Genomic DNA, 12,943 nt, shown 5'->3' on the forward strand with positions numbered 1-12,943 from the left:
ATCCTCAAGCACATGGCTGGGCACCGCTAGCAACCTTTTGGGCACCCCTATCACACGCTGGTGTTCATCTGTCACACCTCTGGGCACCCCCATTACTCTCTTGCCTACCTCCCAGCACTCACTTACCATCCCCAGCACACTCTTCACCACCCTTAGCACATCATTGGGCACATCCTTCACATTCCTGAGCACCTGTACTTGGGCATTCCTATCACACACTTGCCATCCCCTAGCACACTCTTGGTATCCCCCAGTATACTCTTGCCATTTCCTACCACACAGTTGGGCATACGTATTATGCTCTTGCACACCCATATTACACTCTTGGGCATGCCGTACCCATTTGGCCAACATTGGAACCAACATGGCTGCAGGATGACATAGACCTGAATTCTGGAGTGTGCATGACATTTAGGAAGGTCAAGAAGTCAGGAAAAGGTGGAGGGGTAGCTCTGTTATTGAATGATGGTATTAGCACAATAGAGGGGGATGTACGAAGATCAGGAACGCAGGATGTGGATAGGTTTGTGTCGAGATGAGAAATGATAAAGACAAAAGGTCACTTGTGGGAGTGGTGTACAGGCCCCATACCAGTGACCACAGGTAAGGCGGGTATAACGGAAGAAATAATGGAAGCTTCTTAGAAAGGTACCGCAACAGTCATGGGGGGTTTTAATCTATATATATACTGCGGGAAAAAAGCAGATGGACAAAGGTAACCGAGATGAGTTCACAGAATTTTGTCAGGATAGTTTCTTAGAGCAGCACGTTCTGGAGTCAACCAGAGAGCAGGCTCTACTAGACCTGGTATTGTACAATGAGATGGGGTTAATTAATGACTTCATAGTGAAGATGCCCCTGCGCAACAGTGATCGTAATATGGCTGAATTTTACATTCAGCTTAAGGAACAGAAGGGTGTGTATAAAACTTGCATTTTCATCTTAGATAAGGGCAATTCTGATGGCATTAAAGCAGAGCAGAGTTAACAAAAGAACTGGCAAATTAGGTTAAGGGATAGGTCAGCAGAGATGCAGTGGCAGCCATGCAAAGGGATATTTCAGAATACACAGAATCGATGCATTCCAATGAGAAATAAATATTCCAAGGAAGGATCCACTGTCTGGGGTGAATTGAAAAATATAGTTAAAGATATTCTCGAACTTAAAGAAAAAGCATATAATTGTGCAAAGATGGGAGGCAGATCATAACTTTGGACAGAATGCAAAAAGAGCAAAGAAAATGACTAAAAGATTAGTAAGAGGGAAATATTAGCGTACGATAGATAGCTAGCTGGAAATATATACGTATCTATGTAGACAGTAAGAGTTTCTTAGATTTTTTTTTAAAGATAAGAGTCAACAAAGTGAGCGTTGGTCCTATAGAAAATGAGCACTCTAGAAATATTAAGGGGAAATAAGGAGATGACAGATGAATTGATCAGGTATGTTGCATCCAGCTTCACTACAGAGCATACAAGTAACATGCCATAAATAGTTGTAAATCAGGAAATGGGAGGGAGCGAGAAACCCAAGAATATTACAATCGCCAGGGAAGTGGTACTAAGCAACTTGTTGGAGCTGCGTGCTGAAAAATCCCCAGGCCCTGATGGACTGCATTCTAGGGAATTAAAAAGTGGCTAGTGAGATAGTTAATGCGTTGGTTTTAATGTCACAAAATTCCCTACGTTTGGTGAAAGTTCCATGAGATTGGAAAATAGCAATTGCATCTCTTTTATTTAAAATGGGAAGGAGACAGAAAGCAGGAAACTACAGGCCGGTCATGGGAAAAATGTTACAAACTATTATTAAAGACGTTATAGTAGGGTATTTAGGAACGTTCAATGCAATCCGTCAGTCAGTATGGTTTTGTGAAAGGGAAATCATGTTTACCCAATTTATTGGAGTTATTTGAAGAAGTGATATGTGCTGTGGCTAAAGGGGAACCTGTGGATGTACAGTACTTAGATTTTCAGAAGGCAGTTGATAAGGTGTCACATCAAAGGTTATTGCAGAAAGTGAAAACTTATGGTGTAGGGGATAGCACATTGACATGGTTAGAAGGTTGGCTGGCTAACAGGAAACAAAGAGCAGGCATAAATGGTTGGAACGATGTAATGAGTGGTGTTCCACAGGGATTAGTGCAGGGGACTCAACTTTATACAATTTATATAAGTGACTTGGATGGACAGAAGGTATGATTGCTAAATTTGCTGGTGACACAACGGTAGGTCGGAAAGTAAAGTTTCGAAGAGGACATGAGGCGACAAATCGATACAGATAGGTTAAGTGAGTGGGCAAACATGTGGCAAATGGTATTGGGGGGAAAATATGAAATTGTCCATTTTGGCAGGAAGAATAAAACGTAAGCATATTATCTAAAAGGTGAGAGATTGCAGAACTCTGAGATGCAGATGGATCTGTGGGTCGCAGTGCATGAATCAGTTAAAGGTTAATACTAATGTACAGCAACCAATTAGGAAATCAAATAGAATGCTATAGAACTAAATACAGAAGTGGAGAGGTTATGCTTCATTCACAGGGTATTGGTGAGACCACATCTGGAGTATTCTGTACAGTATTGGTCTTCTTATTTAAGGAAGTATGTAAATGCGTTAGACGCAGTTCAGAGAAGGTTTACTGGCCTAATACCTGGAAGGGGCGCGTTGTCTAATGAGGAAAGGTTGGACAGGCGAGGCTTGTATCTGCTGGAGTTTAGAAGAGTAAAAGGCGGGTTGATTGAAACATACAACATCCTGAGGGGCCTTGACTGGATGGATGTAGGAAGGATGTTTCCACTTGTGGGAGAATGTAGAACTAGGGGTCACTGTTTAAAAATAAGGGGTCGCCCATTTAAGATGGAGAGCAGATTTTATTTTCTCTCTCAGAAGGTCGTGAGTCTTTGGAAATCCGTTGCTCAAAAGGCAGTGGAAGCAGAGTGTTTGAATATTTTTAAGGGAGAGGTAGATAGATTCTTGATGAGCAAGGGGTGAAAGGTTATCGGGGGTAGGCGGGAATGTGGAGTTGAGGTTGCAATCAGATCAGAGGTGCATGGTGGCCGACTCCTGCTCCTAATTTTTATCTTCGTGTATATTATTGAATCGACAAGAGTGCACGTGATAAATACAATCATATGAAAACTGTAAATTAAGTTACTCATTGTGGGACCAGTCCTGTCTGAATACAGTTTTCAGCTTTATTCCTGAGAGTGGACTTTGAGATTTTGTGTTTTATCCACCACATTATTTACATCGGAGTCAAAAGTGCTGATGTAATGTGTCTGTTCAAGTGAGTGTAACTAATAGCTATGATCAGGGGTATAACTGTGTCAATGGAGACTTAACCCGTGTATAAATCAGGACCCATTGGACTGGATGAGCTCAGAGTGCCTAACTGAGATTTAGGTTCCAGACCAACACAATCACGACTTCTGACAGATATGGGACACGCGGTAATCCAAAAGATAGAAGACATTTACTATCCTTTTCTGGCAGCTGTTGCAGTTCCTGGTAAGCCGTCATCTCAGAGTTTAATGGTGCAATCAGTGTCAATTGTGCTGCTATACTCTGTATTATCTCCCACTGTGTGTTTGGCACAACCACGCATTCTGTTACAGCAGTTGAATTATGGGAAGTTCTCAGTCTCTGCTCTTTCAGTCTTGCAACAGCAGCATTGTGTCTGTAATACCCTTTGTTTATCCCACCTGGGTAATGTTAGTGTATTATTCTGTGTACTGTATGTACTGGAATCAGGTGTCTGGGTGAAGAGCATGAATCATACCATCATCACCTGTTAACAGTTTCAGTTTGTGGAACTAACCTGTCCTAGAATATTTGTCTGAATGCGTGCTAAGCAATTGTGAATGAGGTAGCTCAAGGTCCCAGTGTTACAAGGAGGCAGTGCAATGTCCTCCGTCCCCAATAACATGGTTCAGTTTAATATATTTATTGCTTATCACTGTCAAAAAGTGTTACTTCATTCTGTGTGTGTCTGATCATGTTTCAGCGGTCTAGCTGCTGAACTGAGTTTGCTGCTGACTCTTTCACATCTCCTTCTCTGCTTCACTGTGGATGAATTTGCTGTCACTGGACTACATAGAATATCACATCGACACGTATCTTTTTAGTATCAGTTTACACTGCATCTATTGGAATCGTGAATCCTTCTACTTCTCAGTAGATTGCAAGTAATAGCAGTGATGGTGTTTTATGAAATAAACAATCTCACCATCTATCACTGTACTTTATAATCGCAGGAGAAGGAATATCAATGATTGTGATGTGTACCTGGAAGAGGCTTTCGATTCTCTTTATTCCAGCATTGTTGATGAAGTAAACAGTGTAGCTGAACAGGGAGAGATTTGTGTGATCTGTAGAAACAGTAACCTATATACAGAGGTTTCACCGTTGAACAAACTGACTCTGAGAGTAGAATCATTGAAAACAGGGCTGCTGAACAGAATGCAGGCTCGGAATATTGAGATTGAATGAGATGGGAAAATGATCACTGAGAAAGAGAGTATGAGTCTGCTCTTAGTATTTCTTCGCAGACGAAGATTTTGGGAAGATTGTAATGATTGCTTGCAGGCCCGCTGGGGGCTGGTCAGGCCTGTCCATGACCAGCAAATTCTCCTACAGCAGGTAGAAGTGAATGTGTAGTCACTACTGGGGGGCAACTGGATCTATCCTTCTCCTCCTTTTCTCTTTCATCTGATTCTTCGCTCAGTCTTAAAGGTGTCTGATATAGCAACTCTGGCCTGTGTTTCCCACTGACGATGTTCGATGTGGAAAACAGAGATGGACTTCTTGAGGGTTACCTTAACACTTTTGCATGGGGTCCCACTGTTCCTTTTACACGTGGTCAGCTGTCCATACAACACAATCTTGGGCTGGCGATTGTCATCCATCCGGGCAATGTGACCCTCCCAACGCGGTTGTCATTGCAGGAGGATGGCCTCGATGCTGGTGATGTTGGCTGTTTCCAGGACTTTAATGTTTGTGATACGGTCCTGCCAGCGGATCTTGAGAATATTGCGAAGGCAGTGCTAATGGAAGTGCGCGAGAAGGCATGCAGGATGGCGTTATATTACTCATGAATCTGCGCCATACAGAAGGATGGTGACGACTATGTCTTTGTGCACTTTGTGCACGAGTGCAGAGCGAAACAGAGAGGCTCGATAGAAAGAGATAGAGGAGGAAAACCAAGAGATAGAGGAGGAAAACCAGGAGATGGAGAATTTATGCGAGAAATGAGAGAGAGCGAGTTTAACAGTGGTGTAAGTAATTCATCAGAATGAACTGTGATCTTCCAGTGAAATCCTGATGAGGAAATGTGAGTTGAAGGTGTTATTAGGAAGTTGTCAGATTGTGAGAGTTTTATTGTACTGGCCGAGTGTGAATATCAATATCAGGTCCTCGGTATGTTTTGTTGCATATTGCATTTTCTTATTTACTGACTGTATAAATGTACTTACAGAATAGAATCCAGAATTTTTTGCTCATAATGTATTACATAAGAATGAAACATAAGAAAGGAGCTGGAGGAGTCCATTCGGCCCCTCGAGTCTGATCCACAATTCAACAAGATCATGGCTGATCCATGACTTCAACCCGACCTTCTCTTCTATCCAATAATCTATCGAACTTGAATATACTGAACGACTGAGCACCCAATACTCTCTGGGTTGGAGAATTACAAAGATTCACAAACGTCTTCGTGAAGATTTTTTTTAGAGTAGATTAGAGATACAGCACTGAAACAGGCGCTTTGGCCCACCGAGTCTGTGCGGAACATCAAACACCCATTTATACTAATCCTACACTAATCCCATATTCCTACCAAACATCCCCACCTGTCCCTATATTTCCCTACCTATACTAGTGACAATTTATAATGGCCAATTTACCTATCAACCTGGATAAGTCTTTTGGCTTGTGGGAAGAAACCGGAGCAACCGGAGAAAACCCACACAGACACAGGGAGAACTTGCAAACTCCACACAGGCAGTACCCGGAATTGAACCCGGGTCCCTGGAGCTGTGAGGCTGCGGTGCTAACCACTGCGCCACTGTGCCGCCCCTCATCACAGTCTGAAATGGCTGACCGCTTGTCCTGAGAGTAAGCCCTCTAGTTCCAGATTCTTCATCCAGGGGAAACAAGCTCTCATCTACCCTTACCAGCCATCACAGAATCTTCAATGTGTCAATGACATCACTTGACATTCTTCTAATTGCCAGAGAACATAGACCCATTCTACTTAATCTCTCCTCATCGGACAATCCTCTCATCCCAGGAATCAATCTTGTGAACTTGTGTTGCACCCCTCTAAGGCAAGTGTATCGTTCCTAAGGGAATGAGACTGTAGACAGTGCTCCTGGTGTGCTCTCAAAAACACCGTGTATAATTACTGTGTTTAAATGTCCAATGTGTGAGTTTATTGATGCATTCAGATATGCTGTCGCATTCTTTATCAGTCTTAGCTGTACTTTCAATTTAGACTTGTCTGCAAATTTTGAATTTATGCTTCTGCTTCCTGAGTTCCTATTAATTATATATTTGGTGAATAAATGTGGCCCCAGGGCCAATGCTTGGGGAACATCCTTGAGCACCTTCCACGAACCAGAGTAAGAAGCTTTAAGCGCGACTCCCTGTTTTCTGTTTTTGTAGTCAGCTTGCTGTCCATTCAGTTACTGCTGCCTACCTTCACTTGCTCTGAGATTAGTCATGAGTCTGCTGTGTGGTATCTTATCGAAGGACTTTATGCAATCAAAGAATATTACACCTACTCAGTTTGTCTTATCTACTGTTTCTGATAGTAAGCAAAATGTTCAAGAAGCTTGGTAAAGTATGACCTTCCTTTTGAAATCTGTGATCTGTGCTGACTACTCTTTATTATATAATGTTCTTCTAAATGTTTATCTATTATATATTTCAATAAGTATTCCATTATCTTTCCTATCACTAACGTTATGCTAACTGGTCTATAGTTTTTTGGACTTAGCCTATCTTCTGTTTTAAATACAAAGATAAAATTAGCTCTCTGTCACTTCACTTTATTTTGTTGATTATTAATGAACAGATACTCCTATCCTTTCGCTTTCTAATTTTAGTATGTGTGGATGTAATCCATCTAAACCTCTGGAATTGAAAGCTAGTCTCAATAATGGTGCTATGAAACTATCATCGATTGCTGTTAAAAAAAATACAATTCTGGTTCACCAGTGTCCTTTTGGGAAGGAAATCTGGCATCCTTACCTGGTCTGACCTACATGTGACTCCAATTCCACAGCAATGTGCTTGACTCTTAACTGCCCTTTGAAATATCCGAGCAAGCCACTCCATCGTTAATTAGGGATCCACAAAAAACGATGGCCCTGCCAGCGGCACCCACATCCCATGAAAGATCATCAATGACAGATTTTACCCTGCCTTTGCTTACTTTATCAAATATTTCATTTTCTACCTTAAATGTCTTGAAATTTTTGTTGAATTTATTCAATTATTATTTGACAATTTATTTCCTCTCCCCCTCCCCTACACCCCACCCCACCCCCCACCAGAGATCTCGATCACCCGAGCTGTGCTTAAAATCACAGTGGATGGGATCTTGCCTGACAGACACAATGAGGTCATTGCCCGGCCAGTTTCACCGCACCCTTTCCTGCTGGGACATTCAAAGGGCCACATTTGTAATTGCTTTTAGTTTCATTCACTCTTCATTCATGCTGGCATTCCTCTCTTCCTCACCGGCTCTGGTCTGGGAATGAAAATCCTTGCATGTTCCTGATCCTGATGGCTGTGCAGGGACTGTGTTGTAAAGTCTAGGTTTGTGGATCTCGGGTATAAACATTGGGATACTCCACGCTCAAATGCTGTCGCCATTGGAGCCTGCATGGGTCCTAGCTATGCTGCCTTTGTTTAGAATACATGCACAATTCTTTGCTCTAGTCCTACTCAGCTCCCTCCTTTGTAATTATTTTTTTCTGGGACTTTGATGACTGGCCTGGCGCCATTTCCTTCTTTCATCCTGAACTGGAAATGTTTTATTAACTTTACTTCGAATCTTCCCCCTTTCATCATCTTCACATGGTTGGTCTGTGACACTTCCCTTCCCTTTCTCGACTTATTTCCCTCCTTTCCACAGGATTGGCTGTCCACCAATATCTACTATAAGCTCTCCGACTGCGACAACCCCAAACACTTTGTCCAGGTGAAATAGCGAATTTTTCTATAATATTCATGCATTGATGTGAGCATCACTGGCAAGGCCAGTATTTATTACCCACTCCTAATTTCCATTGAGATGGTAATGGGAGTGCTAATGTTATGCCCATTGTGTTTAATTACATGCAGTTGGAGGGCATTAATTGGAGTTTTCGATGCTGTTATAAAAAGGCGCTTATTGGCTTAGTGGTTTAGTTAGGAGGTGTTTGCTTGTACTTTTCTACTCTGTATGGACATTTCAGACTGAGTAAAGATTAGCCCGAACACGATCCTTCATCTACTGGCTTTCTGGATGATAATAGTGAACCACCTTCTTGAACCACTGCCATCTGTGTGATGTAGGTATACTCACAGTGTTCCGAGGAAAGGAGTTCCAGGATTTTGACCCAGCGACAGTGAAGGAACAGTAATGTAGTTCAAAGTCAGGATGGTGTGCGGCTTGGGGGGGACTTTGCAGGTGATGGTGCTCAGGAATGCAACTCCTTTATCCATGTTTGGACCAAGGCTGTAATGAGGTCAGGAGCCAAGTGGCCCGGGCGTATCCAAAACTGAGCAACGTGTTGATGCTGAGTAAATATCACTTCATCGCACTTTCGATGACACCTCCATCACTTTGCTGATGTTGAGAGTTGCTGATGGAGTGATAATTGGCCTGAAAGAATTTGTCCAGCTGTTTGTGGAAAAGATATACCTGGGTAATGTTCCACATTGTCAGGTAGATACCAACGCTGTAGTTCTTATGGAACAGCTTGACTAGAGGCGCAGCTAGTTCTGGAGCATCAGACTTCATTACTACAGCCATGATGTTATCAGGGCTCATAGCCTTTTCTAAACCTCGCTTGTACTTCTGCTAAGTCAGTAATTCTATACACTGCTCACGATGGAATTTCCTGTACACTTTCATTGAATCACTCCTACCCTCCACCCGATCACAGACCTTCCCCTTGTCTCTTTTCTCCCTCGAAATCTCTTATTTCATTGGCTCTATCAATGCTTTAAAACTGTTAAACTCTAATATCTTACAGTTCAGATAAAAAGGTTATTGACCTTAAATGTGAGCTCTGTTTCTCTCTCCACAGATACTGCCTGACCTGCTGAGTATTTTCAACATTCTCCTGTTTCTATCAGACTTACTGCAGTCTGAGTATATAGTTTTTGCGCCATTCTTTAGGGCTAGAGATTAACAGCAGCGGGGTGAAGGGATCAGCAAGGGGACGGGACATCTAGCTTTTGCAGGGCATGCTGTGCTGTTTCAACTCCACAAACTGCATCTTTTATCACTGAAAGGTCCCCTAGTCTGAAATCAAACTGATTCACAGGCTTGGCTGCCAGTCAGATGGGTAGGAGTCCAGTGAAGGTTAGCAGGAGCCGGTGATTCTCTTTCCAGACCCTGGGAGAATCTGATCCTTGGCTGAGTCCAGATTCTGGAGAAAGTGTCCGATCTGGGTGAGGGCACTGCGGTCTGATGCTGGGATGTGGGTGGACGGATTCTGGGAAAATAACTGATCCGGGTGGGAGAGAAGCGATGACTAACGCTGGGATGGGAGATGTCTGATCCTGGAGTGAGTGTGTGATCTGTGTTGGTCGGAAATGGTAGGTGGGGGGGTGGGTGTAGTGTCTGATCCCAGGACGCAGGTCTGATCCTGGATCCTGGGGGGTTTTGCATGGGGTGTCTGATATTCTGATGATGGGGAGTTTTTTGGGGGGGGGAGGTTTGGTGCGTGGTGGTGGGGTCAAGGGATGAACTCTGAAGGTGATTTAGAGCTTTGGATCAGAAATTGGCTAGCTGAAAGAAGACAGAGGGTGGTGGTTGATGGCAAATGTTCATCCTGGAGTTTAGTTATTAGTGGTGTACCGCAAGGATCTGTTTTGGGGCCACTGCTTTCTGTCATTTTTATAAATGACCTGGATGAGGGTGTAGAAGTGTGGGTTAGTAAATTTGCGGATGACACGAAGGTCGGTGGAGTTGTGGAAAGTGCCGAAGGATGTTGTAGGGTACAGAGGGGCATAGAAAGGTTGCAGAGCTGGGCTGAGAGATGGCAAATGGAGTTTAATGCGGAAAAGTGTGAGGTGATTCACTTTGGAAGGAGTAACAGGAATGCAGAGTACTGGGCTAATGGGAAGATTCTTGGTAGTGTAGATGAGCAGAGAGATCTTGGTGTCCAGGTACACAAATCCCTGAAAGTTGCTACCCAGGTTAATAGGGCTGTTAAGAAGGCATATGGTGTGTTAGCTTTTATTAGTAGGGGGATCGAGTTTCGGAGCCACGAGGTCATGCTGCTGCTGTACAAAACTCTGGTGAGGCCGCACCTGGAGTATTGCGTGCAGTTCTGGTCACCGCATTATAGGAAAGATGTGGAAGCTTTGGAAAGGGTGCAGAGGAGATTTACTGGGATGTTGCCTGGTATGGAGGGAAGGTCTTACAAGGAAAGGCTGAGGGACTTGAGGTTGTTTTCGTTGGAGAGAAGGAGGAGGAGAGGTGACTTAATAGAGACATATAAGATAATCAGAGGGTTAGATAGGGTGGATAGTGAGAGTCTTTTTCCTCGGATGGTGATGGCAAACACAAGGGGACATAGCTTTAAGTTGAGGGGTGATAGATATAGGACCGATGTTAGAGGTAGTTTCTTTACTCAGAGAGTAGTTGGGGCGTGGAACCCCCTGCCTGCAACAGTAGTAGACTCACCAACTTTAAGGGCATTTAAGTGGTCATTGGATAGACATATGGATGAAAATGGAATAGTGTAGGTCAGATGCTTTCACAGGTCGGCGCAACATCGAGGGCTGAAGGGCCTGTACTGCGCTGTAATGTTGGAATGTTCTGCCTCTTCCTGGCCCACAAGCATTAAGCACGTATCATCACCCTGAAACTGTCTTCATCAACCTTAAGCTGCTGCTTTTTTGAGGCTCGTGAAACTCGGCCGGACACAGTTAAACATGGAAAAAAGATTAGATCAGAGTCTTCCGGACTCATTAAAATATTTATTTTACCAAACCGCCTCCGGGGAGCTGTTGTCCGCTCCACTCTCTGTCCGAACTCGGTTAAAGTGGAAGTGGGTTTTTGGTATGGGTTCGGATTTTTAAATTTTCACCTCTGACCCAACGCCAACCAAACCATTTTTGTTGCTAAAATCCTGCCCTGAATGTGTGGGTCAGACAGGGATAATGTTTGGTCAGTAATTTCCTGTCTCTTTTCCCTACTCTTTCTGACAGTGAATTTGCTGGCGATTGTGATCCTGTCCCGGGGGAAGTGCGGACTCTCCACCTGCACCACTCGCTACCTGGTGGCCATGGCAACGGCGGATCTACTGGTTATTATCAATGATGTCATACTAAGGCGTATCAGTTATTATTATTTCCCAGAAACTTTCCTGAACATCACCCCTGTTTGCAGTGTTATCGATGTCCTGAATGGTGCAGCCACAGACTGTTCTGTCTGGTTCACCGTCACTTTCTCCGTTGATCGATTTGTGGCCATTTGTTGCCAGAAGCTGAAAACTAGATATTGCACCGAAAAAACAGCGGCTGTGGTTCTAGCAACAACCTGCATTCTGCTCTGTTTAGAAAATGTCCCTTTATATTTTGTATCCGAACCTGGGGAGATAATTGACAGTATACCGTGGGGCTGCATTGTGAAACCAAGCTGCTATACTGAGCCTGGATGGGTGGGATTTGACTGGTTTGATAAGATTTTAACCCCATTGCTCCCATTTGTTTTAATTCTTTTGTTCAACGCTATGACAGTCAGATGCATTTTAGTGGCCAGTCGAGTCCGTAAGGGACTGAGGGGTCAGAGCAAGGGAGAGAATTGCAGTGACCCAGAGATGGAGAGCAGAAGAAAGTCTGTGATTTTACTCTTCACCATATCCGGCAGCTTCATACTTCTGTGGTCGATTATTGTTATAGATTTCTTATATTATAATATTACAGGGGCAGATCCTGGGAATTACAATGATTTTGAATATATTTTTGAAGAAGTTGGAGATTTGCTGCAGGTTTTAAGTTGCTGCACAAACACATTTATTTATGGGGTAACTCAGTCCAAGTTCAGAGAACAATTCAAGATCGTGGTGAAGTATCCGGTTAAATCAATTATTCAACTAATTAATAAACGAAACAATTGAGAGCAGCCCAGAGGCGCGTTCCAATGCTTCCAGCTCGTAAATGTAATATTATTGCCCAGATTTCCATCAACTCAAGAACACCAGGAACCACAGGGGATCCGAAAATATCCCCCGAAATGGGGGAGGGGCTGGAGGAGAGACAGTGTGCCCCTGCAGGACAGGGAAATAATCAGCAGCCACAGAAATCTCCTCCACTGCCACTGGTTCAGTTCTCAGTTCCTTACATCTGCTGAGAAAGAAAAAAAAATCTTCTTACAAAAGTAAAATGCTTCAGATGCTGAAAGTCGTCTTGTGCAAATTGATTATTATGATTTTACTAAATTTGGGGGATAATTTATTGAGTCTGTCTCCCTCCTATTCCCCCACCTGATCGCTTTGGTCAATCCCACTCTCTCTCTTGCATCTCTCTTTATGTCTGCTTGGATGGATGGAGCCAAGTCATTTCCTGGTCTCCGTGTTCGACAATATTGTTATCAGCTCCCTCTGTGCAGGGAGCAAATGGAAGCCAGATCGATCGACTTCAAAGTATGGGATCTCTCTCATCTGAATCAGCAGCTCGGGGGTTCCAGGTACAAAATCCCAAACAGACGCCCCGCCTGT

The 12,943-nt window shown here is 43.4% G+C and overlaps 1 protein-coding gene across 1 annotated transcript; it reads left to right on the plus strand.

Moving 5' to 3' along the window:
• Positions 1-1,422: 1,422 nt before the first annotated feature.
• LOC137355966 (probable G-protein coupled receptor 139) lies at positions 1,423-12,343 on the plus strand. The gene is made up of 3 exons (XM_068021668.1): positions 1,423-1,477; positions 3,435-3,506; positions 11,433-12,343. The coding sequence occupies exons 1-3, from the start codon at positions 1,423-1,425 to the stop codon at positions 12,341-12,343; spliced, it is 1,038 nt and encodes a 345-aa protein (XP_067877769.1).
• Positions 12,344-12,943: the final 600 nt, after the last annotated feature.

The sequence above is a fragment of the Heterodontus francisci genome, chromosome 44 (genome assembly GCF_036365525.1).
Source record: "Heterodontus francisci isolate sHetFra1 chromosome 44, sHetFra1.hap1, whole genome shotgun sequence".
Classification (NCBI taxonomy): domain Eukaryota; kingdom Metazoa; phylum Chordata; class Chondrichthyes; order Heterodontiformes; family Heterodontidae; genus Heterodontus; species Heterodontus francisci.